General features: G+C 38.1%; 1 protein-coding gene across 1 annotated transcript in view; it reads right to left on the bottom strand.

The window, feature by feature from the left end:
- Positions 1–19613, bottom strand: part of RASGRP1 (RAS guanyl releasing protein 1 (calcium and DAG-regulated)) — a gene marked incomplete at its 5' end in the record, with an annotated part of 38948 nt that extends 19335 nt beyond the window's left edge. Inside the window, 3 exons of the mRNA XM_008948595.1 lie at positions 799–861; positions 3005–3110; positions 19444–19613. Coding sequence (XP_008946843.1) covers positions 799–861; positions 3005–3110; positions 19444–19613 — 339 coding nt within the window. The remainder of the gene's footprint in view (positions 1–798; positions 862–3004; positions 3111–19443) is intronic.
- Between the last annotated feature and the right edge of the window lie 1875 nt (positions 19614–21488).

The raw sequence follows: 21488 nt of genomic DNA, 5'->3' as shown, positions 1-21488 counted from the left end.
AGGCATTCAAATTGATTGTGTCATATATTTTCTACTCCAATTCCTATATGTGATTTGTCACCCATTGTGGTGGGTTGACCCTGACCAGCAACTAAATACCCACCAAAGTGCTTGCTCATTCTTCCCCTTGCAGCAGAATGAGGGAAAGAATAAGAGGGGCAAAAGTGAGGAGAAAAACGTGGGTCAAGATAAAGACAGTTTAATAACTAAACGAAAGAATACAGCCAACCAAACGACCAAATAGGTGATGCCCAGCCAGTATCTGAGCAACAGCTACACTGGATTGACTCCCCCCCAAGCTTTTATTGCTGAGAGCATGATGCTGTATGGTATGTATGATAAATATGACTTTACTATACTTAATTTAAAAAAAATTAAATTGTGATCCAGGATTATTGCAAGTGACTAAGTAGAATTACTAAGAATTATCTGTGGAATACAATAGAGTTTTGCATAATATAAAAATAGCTGTGATATCCCACTTCATTCTTTTAATAGACCTATATTAGACACAATGCTACTAATTCTTGAGCGCTGTCAATTTTTGCTGATATTTAAGATACAGATTCATACATACTCAGTTCAGAACTGTGACGCAACAATTCATGCACTGACTTAAATGGATCTGCACAAAGCCAGTTTGGCCTTTTTGTGCAAAGCTGCTGAAGTGAACCTTGAAAAGCTGAAGCAATATACCTGTTTCTTTATTTTGTGCCAGCTTAAGATACGCAAAAGCATTCTCACGTATGGCACATGGATAGCTGCAAACTAAGAGCTACCAAGCAGAAATATTCTTACCTCACAAAATAGCATATCTTTACACACAGCATGGAAGATTTATTTTCTAAAGCATGAAGATAGGTAGAAAACTGTTAAGGAAAACCACATTCATTCGCATATGACACGGAATGTAACATACTTGATGCATCCCAACCTGTAAGCAATAGGAATCATTCTACTGATGGCATATCTTATCAGATTAGGATTTTACACAAGTGCACCAAACTATATCCCAAGATTGTTAGCAAAAGTTTATTAATATCAGTAGTATGAGTAATACTGATGTAGCCACCCAAGTACTTAACACACCAAGTGTTAAGCAGTGAAATGATTCTGCTTTCTACATGTGTTTCCTTGCAACATGCCTCGCAATTTCTATTAAAACGCATGCACTTGCACATGCCACAAAAATTTGAAACAGTAATACCAAATTTATCAATTATTACTTTTATAAAAAAACCCTTTTCAGTTAATTATGATTCACTGGAACTTTTCCAAAAAAGATGCTATTTTCTCTTAAACTTAACCAGTTGTATACAATGGTAGAGAAAAATGTGAAATGCTTCTTGCTAACTCCACCTTTTAACAATGCAACCATTTTGATTTGACTTGCTGTGATAACTGGAAAGAAATACCCATATTTTTAATCTGTTAGCTCTATAAAACATGTTTTAATATTGTAGCCAATAACTTTTGAAGACATGGAAAATCCATTTGGAAAAGGTGTTATGCATATCTTGATTCTTCTGCTGTAGATTACACACATATTTTCAGTACTAAATCCCATAATTTAATGAAAATACCTTGTGGATCTTCCCACAATCTGACTGAAATTAATTGCAGCCCAAATCTACCACAACTGAGGGGCCATACCATCCACAGCTTAAGCACCCATATTAAGTGCTTAAATTAGGCTGACTATAGGGTGAGAGGTCTGAATAAGTTCCCAAGTATTTTGAAGGAACTCAAACTGAATGTCTGAATTTAGATGGCTTACAAATCACCCATTACCATCTAAAAACACTCACATAATTTAGGGAATGGAAAATGGTGAAACTGGGACATTTGCAAGGTTTTTCAAGATACAAGAGCCCAGACTGTCTAAACCATTCAAAACTGTCTTTACCTTTCAACATCTTCACAGGGATCTGTGCACAGAGTCAAAACCCAAGCTTTCAAAACACGCAAGTCTGATAAAAGTTTGAAGTGCTTCTCTGTCTGCATAAAATGTTATTTCTCAACAACATGCAAGCAATTACTTGCTTCCATTTTCAAAGAGCACACGAGCCTAAGTTAACTGCAACACTACACCACAGTTACAGCTTAGCACACTGGATCTAACACTTGTGGATAAAGAAGCAGCAGGACAGTCAGAATCCAACACTACAGTAAAGCTCTGTTGCAAATTATGCTGCTTTTTAAAGCCAGGAGGAGACAAAGTTTGGGGGAAAGAAGGCTTATCTAAAATAAATTGTATCAAAATTGTCTGGAGATTCTTAGCATGTCAGATCTACTTTCTGTTACTGTGCTCATCTAATTAGGAGTAAACATTCCGTAAAACTAAGAAGGCAGGTGATAATACTCCACAACTAAAAATTCCTAAGAAAGGCTAGTATTGCCAATACGATCTGGTAGCTTCACTGTGAAAAATCTAATGAGCCAGAAACACTCATGTGTGAGTCCAGGCAGTCATCGAAAAATCTGAACAAACAGGAGGTAAAACCTTATGATTTATTTCATTGCATTGTACTTTTCAGTGAGTGAAAAATAATATTTTTTGAAAATTTTCATCTCCAGGTGATACAAGCAATTTTCACAAATCACACTTTTATTCTTTGCTTTTCTACTTGTATGGAGAAGAGAGAGAAAGAAATCTGAAACTTAGGCCCAGGTTCACCACCCAACTGAAGTGCCTACATTAATCTAACACCTGCTAGATGTTCCCTCCACAGCCGATGGAGGGTGATTTATCCTACTTAAAATCTAAACTGGAGTTTCATCTTTTTCTCCAGGGATGAGAAGCTAAACCAAACACAAACAAAACCCCTCAACCCTAAACCAAATAAAACCACACTATACAACTGAAAGCTGTAAAGAACAAGTATATTGTTTAAGTAGTGGAACAGTAACACATCCATAGATTAAATATCCTCTACTTACCCATTTCAAAGTTGTCAAGATATCTAATATTACCTTAACAGCAGAGGAATATTACAAAGGATATAGATCAATGAGTTTCTGGAGCATGTCTGCAGAGGAGATGACAAACTGATGCATGGTCAGAACTATCTTTAGCAGCTGGTTGTTTTGATATGCATTTCCTTCTAAATCTGAGGAAAAAAAAAAAGGAGTATTCAAATTGAAATCTTGGTGTACCTTGATAAAAAAATTCCAAGAGGCTTCTTCAGAATACTAATTCTAATCAGGCCTGTTCACCAATGCTATTTCAAAGATAACAGTAATTTACTAACTTAGGAAGTACATCATTTTTCTTATGAGAGCTATAGAAGAACAGCTATATGTCACTACCAGGATTTGGAAGAGACCAATTAAAAAAAAAAAATGTAAAAGACAAGTAAAAAAGCAGCTGTGTCTCAAAAGCACTCAAAGCATCCAGATAATTATACATAATGATCTCAGCAATGCACTTAAATGCTTAGATTTAGGTGAATTTTAGATGAATATAACCTGTGGAACAAATAAATTCAGTTACTGATCTATACAAGTCAGTCAGTGGCATGACTGAATTTATCAAACACAATGGTGATATTCTTAAGTGTGAGGATTTTTGTACAGCTGACATACATAACACTAAAGTACATGCACAGGTTAGGATCTAATGAAACATGATACAACATATGCAGAAGCCCAGAGGTTAACCTGTGCATATTCCCAGTGGTGGATTAAACATTCTAACACATTTTCTTGAACTGTGTGTTGCAAGGATTTCACTTCAAGAAGATTTTTAAACTACACCTATCTTCTGGGTCTTGCAGGTTTGTTTTTTTTTTTTCCCCATACCCAGAACAGACCAAAGGCATCAAATGTAGCAAAGTGTTTAAAAAAGTTTCCATTTCTGAAATAAACACAGTAGTGAAAGTGTTTGTAAATATCAACAGATGATGTTTTTCTAAGGCCTGCCCTGAGAGAACCTAAGTGGCCTGAACTGAAATTGTCACTCTTACAAACACAAAAGTTACCTTTTTGAATAATTTTAAATACACTGTCCTCTATGAGGATAAATTTAGTTATCACTTAAATAGCAACAACAGGGACAAGATACAGAAGCAACGCACAATAAGGCAAAATAGAAGAGGTAGGTGAAACAGGAGATTTGCAGCATCTGAAATGGCATCTATTACTAGAGAAGGCAAATCCCCACATTTTTAAGTTGCACAACACCAAAAAGGAACATTAAACTTACCTCACTTGCAAAACAATATAATCCATGTTAGTCATTGAGCAAGAGTTTCTGTGCCCTTCTACAGGAAGGTTTAAAATGTAGAGGGAACCCCAGAGCTCAGGCCTTTCCATCTGAGCAATACACTGGTTCTTTGGTAGAACTTATAAAGCCAGTTTCCTCTAGATCTGCCTCCCGTTCTTCACTCCACAATAGTCCTATTCATGCCTTTTATCACTATACTCTCCCCTGAAAGTTTTCTCCATCTCTTCCCCACACCAATGCCATATCTCGTCACTCATGCTTAAATCCATCAGCTACACAAAAGGAAGACATGCAGTAGTGGAATCCGGGCTGACTGGCCAGACAAAATAAAATCAAAAAAATGCTGGGCTCACACAGCTGCCTCTATGCCCATGCAGAGACTGATCTGGATGTCTCTATTCTACACAAGCAATTCTTTGCGATTCCTATCTTTCCATGAACTTCAGTTTACACTGGCAGACAGGATGACTCTATTTCATGCAGAGTAGGTGCAGCTTAGTAGGAAGGTGACTCAGAATGACCTAGATCTTCTCAAGTGAAGTTACTGTGTCAGCTGACTGCTTGAAGCCCTGAAAGCAGAGGACGTGCTGGGTATCATATACCTGATGTAGGTAACTTCATTCTTCTAGTAATAGCATAGTCACTTTGCAGGAAACTCAATACAATAAACAGCCTTGAGATACCTTAGTACACCCAGTCTCTCACAGGCAAGACATGCAGAAAAATCCTGATCAGTAAATTCTGTCAGAGCCTATGTAAACATGCAGCAAGCCATTCAGCATTCCCAAGCCCAGAATGAGAACTTCACGCACTAGGGGATCTTCAACACTGAACGTGACAGACACTTTTCTGAATCCACCTTCTCCAGTCATGTTTAAATTGTAAGGAGAAACTCTACCTACAACAATACGGGTGAGGGGAAAGTCTGTCTGTCCTACAGCCCATAAATGAGAGCAGTATAGACCCCAAGCAACTGAAAGTTCTTGAACTGCCTTTTTACTTATACTACAAGTTCTCAGTTTTGTAGCATGAACTGACATTTAAGCATTCCTTGTTGATCTTGTCACACAATTTCATTCATTACCTAGAGAATCCTTCTAGCATGTAAACTGCCCGGTATTACAGCAGGTACACTCAGGTCCAAACAGCAATTTATTCACCCAGAGAAGTGGGAAACTTGCGGAGCAAGGCTGGGGCATCAGAAATCAAAGGCCACTCAGGCATTTAGTATTTGACATTTTGTACTCAACTAGTGTCTTCAGGAAGAGGGAAATTATTTTAGGCCTTGCACACAGAGGCCTGTATCAATTTTCATTCATTTTACAAAACTTGGTGTTCTGCCAGAGCCTCCATCCAACAGCTCTTGTTTAATCAGAAAAGCAATATGCTTAACTTGGAAGCCAAATGGTTATGTGCACACATACTATTAAGTATACACAGCTGTAATTAAATCACCAGCTTTTCAGAAGTACACAACATAGATCATCTCTGGTTGACAAAGACAGCAGATAATTCTCTCTCGTAGAAATCTCTCCTCTGTGTGTATTGCAAAAACCTCTGCCATGACATAACACAGGTACCACTTGGCATCAGGTTCCAAATCGAATTTCTGTCCTCTAGAAGGTCTCTTTTCCATTTTACCAAGATTCAGAGAAAAACAGTATGTTCTGCCTACTATTAGTGATTAGGTCAACACATTTATGGTATTTTCTTGCATAATAAAAGTGTACTTAGGCTTCACAACATCCAGACCCAATTATCTCACAACAGAAACAGATTTCATTATGACGATATGCAATTATTTTGTACTTGTTAAAGCAGTACTACGTTCTGTGCTGTCCATTCTCCTACCCAACAAAAAATCTCATCTCTGCAAAGAAAAATGCTGTATTACAGATTGTTTAAAACCCCAAATAAACACTTCGTGGCAAAAAAAATCTTACGGTTCCCAGTATTGTTCAGCACTGAATAGCAAGGCTGCATGGAACTGTACCAGTAGTCAATTTTTCAAACACATGTAGTATCAAATATTTAATGTCACCTTCCTGCCCAATTTTAAAAGGAAGCGCTTTTCAAGTGTACCATGATACAGCAAATGTTATTGAAAAGAAAATACTGAGTCTAATTCCTCTTCCATTTGTATTTCACAAACTCATAATTCAGAAACAAAAATTCACGGATTTAAGCCAGTAAAAATGGGCCTTAGGTGAGAAAAGACTCCACTCAGTTTCAGTTTCAGAACTATCACTGGGTCTTTCATGTCTCTGACCGTTAGGTCACTTCTTTTCACAGAGCTAACCTGCTAAACATAGTTGTGCATAAAGAGGTAGCAAAAGCTGTGGTAAACTATCTTTGTGCAAATGGGGGAGCCAGTAAGAAAAGGGCTTTCCTTTCTGTGTTGCAAGAGCGTCTCTGAATGCCTCTGCAGCATTCTCTTGAACCTCCAGCATTTTGTTTTAAAACTTTGAGACTCATTTTCATTTCCGTTTGTATACCTGTTTCTAACCACACACCCTGCTGAGCAAAAACCACCAAGTGAATACTAAATAAAGTGGAATGGGTGTGTTTCAGTTAGTCAATTTACCTTAAAGAAAGCTGCAAAATGCTGCATAAGCCTTAGCTTTGCTTCACTGCTCCAAAATACAAATAACTCACTGGTTACATGCTCTTCCTCCTGTAATATCCTTATTCTACTAAGATATGTTAATAAATAGTCTCTGAAACAAACAAGGAAGCAGGAGTTGAATATACTTTTCTAGTATTTAACTACATGACTAAAAGCACAAAGACATTTAGGGCTAATTATTTTATTATCTATGTAGCAAAAAAAAAAAAAAAAAACAAAAACCTACAATTACAGAAGTTCCATTGCATATGAGACTCATATCTGAGACTCAGAGCACACACAAGGGTAATAATATCCTAATCTAGACCCGTAAGCCACTCTACTGCACAATACAATTGGTGGCTCCCTGTAATCAGTGATTTAGAAATAACTGAAGTATCAGCTGTTCCAAGAATAGTTGAAAGACTCAAAGTACTCAAAAGCCAATAAGCAAGGCTTCTAGAGCAAACTATCTGCCAGGTCCTGATGGCTACCAAGCCTGGGGTAAATATACTCAGCAGAAAGAATACATTCAATAGACAAGTTGTTATGCTGAGCCCTTCCCACTCGTGACTGCAATAATAAGGCAACAGGAAGAATGCCAAGGATGTCCTAACTGAATGGCATTTTGCAAGACGGGAAAGTTAACTTCTCTAGGTCTAAGGGGCCTTTATTTCATAAGTATTGCTTTTATTTCATAAGCAGGTTCTAACTATCACCTAGTGCACAATTTGAAATGAATCAGAAGCCAATCACAGAGCACTGACATCACGTGATCAGTGACTAAGCTACTAAGAACATGAATAAATTCTTGTAAACTCCCTTAAGTCTTCCAGTGTTTATCAAAAAGCAGCATCAAAAACAATGCAAAGCAAGAAAGCATAAAAAAATTGCCAGGTGTTCTTATTAAGTGCAAAGCTGGAAGTCACGTATTGCAATATTGATGTGCTACACAGAATTCTTCAAGATTTCTGCAATGTGGTTTTTTTTTCTGGTGGCTTAAAGGAGATGATGTGGGGATGGTATTATAAATGTCTGCAAAGATTATTAAAGCAGCATTTGATTTGAAAACTGGGGGGCCTGATGTTCTTAAGGTCTCAAAGACCTTGATGAAATACACAGACATGTATGAAATATACAGGTACATACATGAGTACCTGCTGGGGTTTAGTGACTGAAGTGAAAGCATCCTAAGTCAATGTTTCTGCCCCACCTACGAGGTGGAGCACTACAAGGTAACATTAGAATGGCTAGAAGCAACCAAAATTGAATGAAGTATTCCATAAATATTTAGTGGATAATTCCTGGAAATTCCCTTCACAAATAGGAAACACTCTGTTCCCTTTCAGCTTAAATCTTATGCAACACATAAGATATACTATAGGTTTACAAGTTACAAAAAATTGGCTGGATGGCCAGGCCCAAAGAGTGGCAGTGAATGGAGGTAAACCCAGTTGGTGGCTAGTCACAGGTGATGTTCCCCAGGGCTCAGTGTTGAGGCCTGTTCTCTTTAATATCTTTATCAATGACCTGGGCAAGGGGATTAAGGTCACCCTGAAGTGCTGGGGTTTAAACCCCCACCCCTGAATGAGGGTTGGCATATGGGTGATATCCACAATCAGGCAAGAAGGACCCTCCTGACTGATTTTCACCCAGGGTCTGGCCAGCCTTGGGTGGGAACTGATTAGGAGGTCACCACCAGGTGCCCCTACCTTCACATTAACTTGGAGGTGGGGAAAGAAGCCTCCTCTACAAGAGCTGACTCTGCTTGTAGTAGAGTTGGTTGGCCTGTCTGCACAGTGCATGTTCTGTGTGAGGGTTCTGGCTATTGCAAGGGTCCCCTGACTCTTCATGACAAGTGGAGTTCCCAGGATGGCAGGGCCAGAGCATGAAGCTGTCTCTGAGTCCCTGCTCTATAACTGGGCTCATGGCCTGGCTGCTGCCATCTCGATGGCTTGGCTCCTTGGCTGGCTCACTCCCTTCTTTGTGTTCACTGCAGTGGGTGAGTGCATTGACTTGTTCCTCCCTCTGGTTGTCTGGCCCTTTGGGTCTCTGGTGTGTGGTGTGGTAGTGGAGGGAGGCGTTTGGCTGTTGGTCTGTCTGTTAATGATAATATCATGCCATATTGGGCAAGTGGTCAGCAGAAAAAGGTGTCAGTTTGTTGTTCTCCCTTGTAATGAGTGATAGGACAAGACAAAATATCCTCAGGCTGTGCCAGAGGAGGTTTAGGATGGCTATTAGAAAGAACTTATTCACCAAAAGGATTGGCAAGCATTGGAACAAGCTGTTCGAGGAAGTGGTTGAGTCACCACCACTGGAGGTATATAAAAGACCTGTAGATGTGGCACTTGGGGACATGATTTAGTGATGACCTGGCAGTGCTGCATTAATGGTTGGAGTTCATGATTTTAAAGGTCTTTTCCAACGAGAATAATTCTGTGGTTCTCCTATTGCTACATTGAAATCTGGTACCCTGTAACAGAGCTAGTCATTTAACCCTCTTCATTAAATTGATCACATTTGACCAGAATCAAATTCCTAAGAAGCTACCATTCTGCCCATCAGTTATGACAGCACCACTGAGAGTCAGTAAGCAGATTCAACTTAAACTAGAGTTTACATTTTGAGTAAGAAATTACCTTTCTTTTTTTTAAATGACAGCTGAACACTCAGTTGACTTAGAAAACAAGGCTAGGAGCTAAAGTACCCCACTCCCTCGCTCCAGTGAAGAATCAGCTTTCTCAAAGCAAGTATGTTTCAGAACCAGTTTCATTTTTTGATAAAATTCTATACTAATGGGGATTTCACAGCCACTGTAGGTGACTTATCCCAGCACTTGAGCATTTCCATTGTTAGAAGTTCCATCCACTGTCTAATCAAAGAATTCAGTCAAATGGGGCAGCTTAAGCCCATTATGCCTGGCCACCATCAGACAGAGGAAAAACAAAGTAAATTTTTTCCTTTCCTTATCAATATATTTTCTCTGTCAATATATCTTTCTCTGCCTCCTTCATCTCTTTTCTGAGCTAGAAACAACAACTTTGTCTTTTTTCTTTTCTTCAGAAGGCAGGTTTTCTAGATCTCTGACGAATTTTGATGTCCTTTACTGAACACTTTCCAGTTTACATCTTTAAGAAACAAACCTGAGTATAGAATTCCAGAGGAGGTCTTAGCATCAGTTAGAATATTATTTTTAATGTTCTGTACATACTATCTTTATATACATATTATATAAGTAAATGTAGTATGTATATTAAAAAACCCCATCCGTCTATGCATGCACTTACCTCCTTAGTGCTTCTGCAGTGGTACGCTATCATTGAACCATTTTAATTTTAAAAATTCATCTTCATATTGAGATCCTCTTCTGCAGAAATGCTGTTTATCAAGGACTTCACCGTACTATTTTTACTACTGATTGCCCTAAGTGTAGAGCTTTGTACTTGGCCTTAGTGAATTTTTCTTAAAATAATGATCTGAAATAAAGTGCTTAATATCTTTCAGAAATAATATAACTTAATTACAATGTCCTTACAAAGATGACGCATTAATTAAGTGAAAGAATGACTGCTTTAATTATAGCTGCAGCAGAAAGCAGGACTCTTGAGCTCACCAGCTTGAATTTAATTCTGAACAGGATGGTAGTGTTCCCCCTCATGCAACAAGAATGCTGTAATGTTTAGCAGGCAGCACCAAAATACTCCAGGGCATTGCACTAAAGCTTTTTTTTTTTTTTTTGCTTATTGCCTATCCATGCTTGTAACTGTTAGGTGAGTCACACAAATTTACTTACACAAGTAATCGGTCTTAGGAGAAAAAACTCTAAACTTAAAATAGGAACAAATTTTTTTTTTTTCCAGAGAGGAAAGATTCATACTGTTTCGTGATTGATCCTGCATTGACAGGATCCTAAACAAATGAAGTAAACATAGATGTGGGAACCCTGCGAACTTGATGTTTCTCCAAGTTTACTTTGCCCTTCTAACTCCCTACAAAAGGCAGGGGGAAATCTTGCTGCTGTTCCTCCAAATACCTATTAACAATGCAGATATACCTAAGCCACAAGTGAGTCTAATATGTATTCAAAAAGCATAATAAGACTGTTCTGTGTGAGGGTACAGAACATTAGGGGAGAATAATCTCGAGGGAAAGCCATTACCCCCTTTCAGAAACAGCTTTTGGAAAGCCACATCTTGCAGAAAGAGCTCCGGGTGGGTAATTTTTTGAAATGAAAACACAAAGATAAAAGCTCTTGTCAAGGCGAAATGGGATGATTTTGAGAAATTAAAAAGTACTTTGAGAGAAACCAAATGAAATGTGGGTGGAAAGCATTCCATTAGCCTTGGAAATTCCGATCAAGTACACAGAACAAGATAGAAAGTTAACATCCCCCCACATTGTTCTACAGCACATTTAAAATATTGATTTTAGCAAATTTAGATGCAAACTTTTTAATCAAATACTCTTTTTCTCCAAAGGCTACAAAACAATGTGAGCAAGATTTTTTTTTTTTTTTTTTTTCAAAGGTTTAAATCGTGATTGTGGAGCCACGTATGGCTTTTGAGCTCAGGCAACTCTTGAATAATTGAAGTGTAATGCCTGGCAACGCAGCCGTGCTGGCACGAGCACTAACGGGCAAGACAAATGAGACTCCCAGAACAAAATCAGAAACTTCTGAGGCCAGTAGCACTATGTGATGACTGAACCCAGCTGCATGCTCAGCATGCTCATCCCACAACTGCAGTGTTTCATAATAAGCTTCTCTCTAACTGCAGGATTGATCCTGGGGCAGCTGGTCACCAGATCCAAGGAAGCACAAAGCTGGCCTCATCCAAAGGTTCAAACTGTAACTGACAAGCAGACATCAAGCTGCTTTCCTCTCAGGGACATGAATGTTACAGATCACTTAGATCCCAGCTCCTTGCACTGATTTTCATTACTGATGCATGCTACAAATCCCCTCCTGCTCTAATTTCTGACATTGTTTCAGGTTTCCCTCCCTTGCATACCTTAGGTTCCTTGTCCTTGCTCTAATGTCCAGATATAGTTCTGGAATTAGGGCTTACAGACTCTCTGGCAAACTAGCTTCTAACCCAGGTGTTGGGGCATGTCTTCTCACATTGACCCACCAGCAAGTAGGCTGGGAGGGGACATTGCCATGACAGCTGACCCAAGTGACTAAAGGGGTACTCCATACCAGATTGTGTCATGCTCAGCAGTAACATCTGGATGGAAGTTTGCCAGGGTTGCCATTGCTTGGGAGCTGGCTGAACGTCAGTTGGCTGGTGATGATCAATTAAGGTTTTTCACATAACACATTTTCTCTTGGGTTTGTCTGGGGTATTTCTTTGTTGGTTTTGATTTGCCATTTCATTAATTTTCTTAATTTCACCTTTCCACCACACTCCCCACCCCACTGAGGAGAGGACTAAGCAAGCAGCTATGTGGTGCTCGACTGATGGCTGGGGTTAAACTACATCAGTTCATCCTTAGACTGAAACATCTCTTATTCACCAGGGACCAAAAAGGACCAAAATTTCAAAAGCACCCTGCAGATTTACTCCAGACTTAAAGTATACTTAATCACCAGGTAGCACTTTCAAATACCAGCTCCCCAATTGCCGATTCAAGCTAGCTGCAGTACGCAAAATTTTCATCAGAGAAACATGCCTACGTGTTGAAGTGTGAGCTCTGTTGGCCCCATTATATCAGTTGGTGTAGCACATACCAAGGGTCTTATGCCTCCATTTTTAATATTACTGAGAAAGTTATATGACCATTATCTATGTTATTCAACCTAAACAAGCACTTTATTTTACATATACTTTTTAAAGAGTAACACTACATTAAACATAACTGGTTCTCCTGCAGAAGAAAATCTCACCCATATATAAAGTGAATCTTTTTTCCAAAAATTCAAAAGTTAAACTAGAACAGAAGCTTTTGACATCTCATGTTGTTATCTGCCAGAGGAGTTCCATATTTCATATGAAAGATATTATGGCATAACACTGAATGATCTTTCATCACAATATTAGTAGCATGAGGCACAGAATTTTTCTTAACGCAACCTCTATATACACTTTAGTAAAACTGCAGTGTTTGAGGGTTCCTAAAGTCATCTCCAATGCAAGTGTAATCCTAATAGCTCTCAACAGGTACTCCCATCTGTGCCTCTTGCCAGAAGTTGCACTTGCACCTTCTTACATCAGTAGTGGGAGGAAAAGGCAGTATCATGTTTAGAATGTTATCTTGGCTTTTAATCTCCAGCTTGTCCTGCATAACAAAGATCTACTGAACTACGCAAGCATGTAAGTGAAGCCTCTTTTTTCAGACTTCGATAAAGCGATGCAAAAATGTCTCCACAGAGCAAAACGCTGAAAGACCACACGAAAGCACACACAACCCAAACCAAATATCATAAGGAAAAACCCATGGGGAACCCTAAAGAACAGTGACTTATTTCTTGCTTCATCTACATACACAGATTGAGAGGAAAGAATTAAATTCATACAACATTCTCAGGAGAAGGAATTATTTTGTTTTGCTATCTAAGCTTTTTTGCATGGCTAAATATATATTTTTTTTCTGCCATATCTCCATAGTAAATATAAGTAAATTGCAGAATGCTTTATAAAGTAAAAAGTCTATGCTTTCTTCATTTTCTTTCATTACTTATTTCTTGAGTCTGGAAAATGATATTTAAAAGATTGAAGTCAAATTAGGTAGAAGAACTTTATATAAAGATTATTTAAAGTTTCTTTTCTTTGAGAAGATTTTTTTCGACAGACATCAAGTTAAAAAAGAAATCTATTTTCATTTTGGTACAATCACAATTAACTTTAATAGTCAGCTAAACAGCACTTAGTATTCTCCAGAGCAGTAACTACTCTTCTGTTCCCACAATGTCATGCATTCTACAGAGTGATAATGACTCTTCTGTTCCCACAGTGTCATTAATAGATCATTAACATGGTTTCTGTTGCCAAGCAATACTAAAGTTTCTGCACGGAATTTGACCAAATCACACCTAACTTACTTAACACACAATGATCAACAATATTTTAATACATAATAATACTGTGAGCAAACTTTAACGATTTTTGGGGAGACTGGAGACCTCAACGTTCAGTCTAGGTTTCAGAGGCTAGGGTTGAAGCCCTGCAAGTTTCTGGAGCACGAGATAAAAACAAAGGACTATTCAAGCAGACCTGATATAACAGTGAAAAGTAAACTACCTAAGTTCCCTTCTGTGGGTCTGCATATGCCTTGAAAGATATAAATGCTTTTGAGTCAGAACTCTAGGTTAGAATTTGGTATATGGTGAGTTTGATACAAGGATAAAGATAAATTCAGTCCTTGAACTCTGATTGTTATAGTAGTTATTGTATGTTCTAGCTAGACTGGAAGAATGGACTTCAGAGTAGGCTGGGTTTTCCTAGATAACTGAAAGGGGAAAAATGGATAAAACTCTCAAATTTTCTCTATTTTAGTAGTGAAGATGGCTACAGTTCCCCTGATGCTTGTAAACTGGATGCGATACAACTGAGTACAATGAATGTGATACATTTGAGAGCCTATGTGGCTCTCAAAGAAGTCATATACTTCTGCATGAAATTGATACAAAATTGATCTATGAAAGTATTAACAGTTCACAGAACTAGACAACTCTGCTAGAAAATATTAACTATGATTAATCACTTCTACACTTTTAGGCAGCTAGTACCTAGGAGGCAACCAGCATCATCACTTTTGCCAGATTTCTGTTTTCTGTCAGAAAAATTCTGTGGCATCTTTCATCCAGATCAGTCTGGAGGTAGTTTCTAGCATTTCTAAGGTTTGTTTACAAACATCTCATTTTATCACGATGAGGCAACAAACTAGTTAGCACTGATCAGACACTGCAGACCAATCTACATCACAGCCTACTCTTAGACTTACATGTCTAGGAGAAAGTTACAAATTGTGCTAGGTTCTCATAAATTCAATTAAGAACATTGCTAATCTTTGAGGTTATGATTTTTAACTTCTATGAAAAGAAGTAGCCATGGGTTTAAATCTTTTTCTTTTTTTTTAAGATTGACATAGCAGTATAAACAACTAACTCCACTGAGAACAGTTTACAGCTGAGCTTCCACACAACTATAGTACATGCTCTGGGAAACAATTTTGTTGTCCTCCTAAAGCCCTTTACTTACATGTCTCTTAAGAAAACAGATATAGGTACACTGCATGGTGACATGCATTGAAAGACAATTTCTTTTCCTATTGAGCACATCAATCTTGTCTAGCAGTAATGGAAGAGTCTGAATTGTAGGATAAGCATAGGTCCTCTGTGTGCTGCAGTAAACATGCTTCCAGTACTCAAATGTTAGAGGTGAATGAGTAAGAGACTGCACTCAAAGAACTAAGGATAGAAATACCTTCATAATATCAACATTTTGGGATCTTAGGGATTTCTCACCTCTTAAATGACCCTTAGATGTGCTTGCACTTGAAAATCATCATTTATACACTCTCAGAATTGTTTGTTAGGTAGTTCTAAGTAGTTTCAGGACTTCACTGCAGACCAAGCAGGCCGAGAGCACATTCGCGCTATGCTGAAGAGACATTTTGTCCAATTATAACAGAGCTTTTAAAACACTTGTAAAAACCACTTAAACAAATGCTTTGTGTGGGCAAGGAAAAGGCCCTCTAACCCTACATTGACTGTAAGTTTGAATGCATGTTAAAGTTCATAAACACTTTCAAAGTTGCATTTGTTTAAAAAAAAAAAAAAGGCACACTTAAATCTTACTCAAGCTAAAGAAAAGGTACATTTATAGCATAAAGATAGATTCTTGCAGTAAAAGGAAAGACACCGGGACCTCTTACCATGCATAAACATACAGTGAAAGTGCAAACAGAAAACAAAAATCTGCTAGAATATAGACTTGCTAACACATAGAACAACAAGCCCACAGTAGCATGAGGATAGCCTAGGATGTTATGAACAATTATTTCATCTCTATAGTTAGCAGATTATACAATTAACAAATTAAGATATTCCATGAAGTGAACACTGCTGATATCTTTTTCCTCTCTGATCTGCAGCGCTTTCTGCATTAAATATGTTAACAAGCATTTATGCAGTCTCACAGATATTACATAAGAAGAACCAGCAGAAAGTAGGGCTGTGCTACTAAGTATATGCTTCCTGTGTTCTACTGAACTGTCAGAACTAAATAGTCAATATGGATGTGGACAAGCAAACTAGACACTACTCTGTTTTCAACAAGAGAGATGATAGAATAAGTGTCCTTTGACTGCATGTCAAGAGTGCATTCTTTTCCAAGCATTTTATATACTCCATAATGGAAAAACATGGATGCAGAGGGTTAAAGTCACTGCTGTACTTGAAATTCCACTCCAGAATCACAGTCACTAATGAAGATTTCCTCCAGAATAAATTCTCTCCCTCCTGAAGCTGTCAAATTCCAAGCCAAGATCTCTTAATTACTTTTTGCTTCTCTGAACACACTTCAGCCATTTTGTTGCCAACTGAACATCTACCTTTAGTTTTCCCTTTATGACCTTTCTGTTCAGAATTAACCTCTTTGACGCAGATGTTTCACTGAATCCAACCTTTCTACAACCTCATTTTCTAGCCTTTTCAATCATTTTACCATACCTCCTGCTCTTTGTCTCTATGTGCTCTCCTCCCTTCTTTGATTTCTCTTTTCCTCCACTTCCCTATTAGAACTTCTCTTTCTCTCCACATGATCACTTTTCATCTTTAAAAGCTACTGTTAGCTCCACTTGCATGTTACACTTCCCCTTATTTTCCAAGGCAATGGCACGTGAATGGATTTACACGTGCTTTACAGCTCTTCTTGTCAATCCCCCTCACAGCAGTAGCAGTGTCTTGTAGCTACTTACAATCTTGAGAGATCGTCCAAGTCATGTAGAACATGTTCTGAATCACTGTCCTATATATCCAAATCTCTTTTCTCTAAACTGATAAGAGCAGTTTCAAGTCTCTACAAATCTTCTAATGTCAGGACCAATATTCCTTTTGAAGACACTTCCTGACTCCAATGTCTCATCATGCTGTTTTTCCTGAACACTTGCCCTGGCTTACATCCTGGATTTTCTGTTGCCTTTACTTTTGGCAATTCATTTGCAGGATGATTCATCTTACTCATCCTGATGCAATCTTTCATGGGACTTGCAGAAACCTCTACTTTCAGCACCTCTTTCTCATCATGCTATTTAATAAACGCTGGTGTAACGCTGATGTCTCAAATGTCATGATTGTCTGTATTACTTCACACTACCTCACAGGACACTCACTGTTTCTATCTCTGAAGCACATGCCTATCATTCATCAGTTGAAGCGAAAGAAGATCAAATTTGAGAGATGAAAAAACATCACACTAATCATCCCATTAAGTAGACTGAATAAGCTTTTGGTCTTCTCAAAAAAAAAAAAAAGCCTCCTAACTCTTTACTTTTGGAATTAGCAGGTACAGCACCACCACTGTAATTCACACTATTCTGTCCACATTCTAGCTCATCTACTACCCAGCACTGTTGTGGACCCACAGACAATATCACTAACTCCAAGATCCAATCCTTGTGCCTCTCCTCCTTAGTACAGGTTTTGGATTAACTTGGCTTTCTGGACAAAACTTGTCTTTCTACAAAACATCCTGGAATCCATTTACAATACTGTGGCAAAGCTTAGCCTCCTCCCTCTTAATTTCAACTCAGCATATCCCCCTTTTGCATTTTTTACCCTTATCCATACTGTATGATAAATGACTTACATGTGTTCTTCACAGCTTCAAGTGTGTAGTAATTCTTAATAGCTTCTTGGATAGACTTTCTTGTAATATTCTCTGAAAATATCACAAAAGGCTGCCAACTTCCCCTTACACACTGTTGTTGACAGCAGCCTCTTACTCATTGGTTTTTCCAAACTTGTATAGCTGAGTCCAGGAATATAAATTCAGCTGCATACTTTTTATAGGAATTGTATTTGTACTTGTACATGTAACATTAGCAAGTGTAGTATAATTTTAATGTGATGTAGTATGTATTCTGAAATGTGACACGTCATCACCTATCCGCTGCTTATTGTTCTCCTTAACTCTAGACAGCAAATGAATCGAGGGCTTTTTCCACAAAGTAAACATAAAATATACAAAGGAAATCCATGTTTGTCTTGAGGTTTGTGTATTTTTAATATTGAAATAAAACTTGCTCAGATCACAATAATTAATTTCTAGAATAATATACAAATTATTACAAGTCAGCATAAGTGAAACTAGATATAACCTCAGTCTGAATAGAACTGTTAAGAGTATAGAGCAATAGCTTTATTTTAATATTGCGCATGGGAAGAAACGTGCTCGTCTACTCAGTTCACTTGCAATTATTCAGCAACCACATTTTTTTTCCCCCACCATTTTTCTCCCTACTCCTACCCCGCCTTAAACTCCCAGATTAGTTTTTTCAATCTCTTCCATTATTAGTACGATGATGTTCAGTCTTCACAACGATTAAATGGAGGAAAAAAGCCAAAAGGAAAAAAAAAATGTTACTAACAGCTATATGTTCCATCAGCTTTTCTCAGACATGTGCATCTCTGCATATGCTGATTACAAGGGTTTAAACTTAAAAAAAAAAAAAACACCCAAACACAAAATCCCACGCATTTCCAATGAATGTGAAAGATTAGTCATTGTTTATACAGTATTTATGTGCTGTATCACTAGATCAGCCCTATGTGTTACTATTTAACTATATAGATTAATTATTGTAGAGCTTAGTACATGTTCAAGTACATTTCTTTTCTAAGGAGTACTCTGCAACTAGGACTTTGCCAGACATGCTTTGGGAATAGCTCATAGCACTGAAAGCCACAGAACTAACAAACAAATGCACTACTTAAAAGCAAATTATTCAGAATTATTTTGAGTGCCTTCAGTACTAATGTATTTTAGTAATATAAAAAATAAACATTTTTACTAATAAAGAAGTTGGAAAATAAAACTAGGGATATAGGGCTCAGGCATCAGTTATTCTTGTCCATATATTACAGTTCTCACTGTAAAGAGAGAAATGGATAACTGATAGGCTCAAAAAAGGTACAAAGGTGTGATTTTTGTTTGGGTTCTTTCTCTGTTGTAGTAAAGGAGCTTCAACTCTATTCCGATAATGCAAGAAGCAATTCAATGATATTTCACCTAGCTTAAAAATAGACCTGCTCATTTCAAAATATTGAATATAAGCATGTTATTTACACATATTACATTACTGCAATATGAAAATATAATGATAAAAGCTTACCCAATTGGTACTTGAGGGAAAAACAAAACCCACAGAATTATAAGTGACTGGCGTTTGTCTTACTCTCTCAAGAAAAAGCAGTAGACACACTGATGTTTTAGCATATATTACACACATATTCATAAACAGATCCACAAACCTATAAAAATGTGGTCACCTACAGCACAGAAAATTCTCAATTACACTTTTATACTCCACTAACAAATCAATTTAATCCACTAGTAAGTGACATAAAGGAACCCAGGACAGAAGCAAATTCTAAAAACCTCCTGACACTCACCAAAAGACTGAATGCAGGTTTCAAGAAGATCTTCCAAAGTGGCCCCTTTGGCTAAGTGCCCCAACGGCACCATCGTGACCTGGGTAAGGCTTGAGAGGCTGGGACAATGACTGATCTGCTTCAGCTCAAGTTCTGATGCTGGGGCAGCGCCACATGCTTGAGCTGGTTGCCTAAAAGAAAGCACAACAGTGAAGTAAATACAAGACCGAGTGGCAAATTTTACACCGTATGAGAAAGCCAGAGGGATTTAAATGACAATTGACTGTAGCTCGGGTGGTGAAAGACGCCTCCCCATCCTCCCATTTCATATGTACACCAAAAAGAGACTTTTTTTTTTTTTTTCCCTGCTGAATTATAGAGCACACGGTTATAGGGCTCCTTGAATGATCTGTCAAGATTGCCAGAAGCCTTGTTTCCTTGTTGGAGAGTTATGTTTACATTACTATTTAAGCACAAGCATAAAAAGACCTCAAACTATGTACTAGGAATATGGTTATGCAGTAATCTACCACCGCGTATTTGTCTATTCGCCAAAATTAAAGGAGAAAAAAATAACTATAATCAAATAATACACACATTGGAAAACGACAGACTAGCTTTACTAATTTTATTTGGAAAACCATTATTAAATAAGCAAAATATCTGCAAATTTACAGTGGGGTACTTTATAATTTACTGGAAACCCTCAACAAATTAATTTGCATCCATTCTATACTATTATCTCCTACTAGGTTGTTTTAAAATTGTATACATGATTAAATTAATCTCTCTAGTAATAAAGGTAAGAGAGGCCAAAATAAAAGCACACATCTGCTTGTAGGCTTGTATTTTGATGATAGATTATCTTAGAAGTCAAGAATGTGTATGATTACAGATAATATTAAAGACTGTTCATTGCTTTCATACAAGTTCATAATTCTCTATGAAATAATAGGCACATTATTATATTAATGAAAAGTGCTGAAACATTTTTGCCTGCAAATAACAGCAACAACTTCAAAATCTGACTTGAGAGGACGACCATGTAGTTCACAGAATAGCAACAACCACTGCTGTTTCTGTAAAATCTGTCTTTTTTTCAGGGACAATTTACACTCCAAAGTCTTCTGAAACAAGAAACTCCAACATCATTAAGATGCTCTCTTAAGCTTTCCTACAACTTTTCTTAGAACACTGTGCCAGACTTTATTAACAAACTGACTGTCCTGGGAAGAAAAGGGATAGACATTTATCCAGTGTGCACATTACATACAGAGAGGGAAGGTAAAAACAAAAACATCTCCATCGAGGCACTCATGGATGAAGTTGGAAATATGCACGCCTTGTGAAAACAGACGACCCTAGCTCATCCCAGTGAATTTTAAGCCTTATCTTTAACTTCCGTCTCATCAAAATGCAAGAAAAGTCACGAAACTGCACGTGATGTCACTTCAAACCCACCACTGACCCCAGACCTCCAGAGTTTCCAAGTGAGGAGAATTCCGTCCCGACCCCGCAGAGGCAGTGGCCGTCACTCAGCTCCCCCGGAGCTGGGCTGACAGCGGCTATGCAAAGAATGTTTTCTTCCCTTCCCCCAAATTTCCCTCTTAGCTTTGTGATCTGACTTCCTGTTCTCATCTAAAAAGAGCCAGGGCCTGCTCAGTTTTCAGGGTTTGCTTTTTGCAAGCTCAAACTCCTCTCTGAACTTTATTTCACTGCCTCTTCAACACAGGGCAGAGGATGCTCACAGTGCTGTAGTAATAAAGTAGGAGCTACGACAGGAGATATTTTAGGTCTTGGCAACAAAGCGTAGAAAACCTGAAGCGTCCACACCCCCAAAAAAGTTTAGAATAGCACCGTGGTCGACTCGGCAACACGAGACCGCCACCGCTCAGCCGGTGGAACGTTCGAAATTAACCATTCATTCAAATCCCTTGACATGAAAAACAGATTAAAGCCGCACCGCGGGGAGGGGGGGACGAGCACCCCGCATTGCCAGAGCAAGCTATCTGGCGGTGGGGGACACGCCGCAAACAAGCGATCAGCAGCTCGAGAACGGACAGCGG

This window comes from Merops nubicus, unplaced genomic scaffold (assembly GCF_000691845.1).
Source record: "Merops nubicus isolate BGI_N331 unplaced genomic scaffold, ASM69184v1 scaffold11911, whole genome shotgun sequence".
Classification (NCBI taxonomy): Eukaryota; Metazoa; Chordata; class Aves; order Coraciiformes; family Meropidae; genus Merops; species Merops nubicus.
The sequence above is the reverse complement of the archived record's forward strand: the minus strand, read 5'-3'. Positions and strand labels throughout refer to the sequence as shown.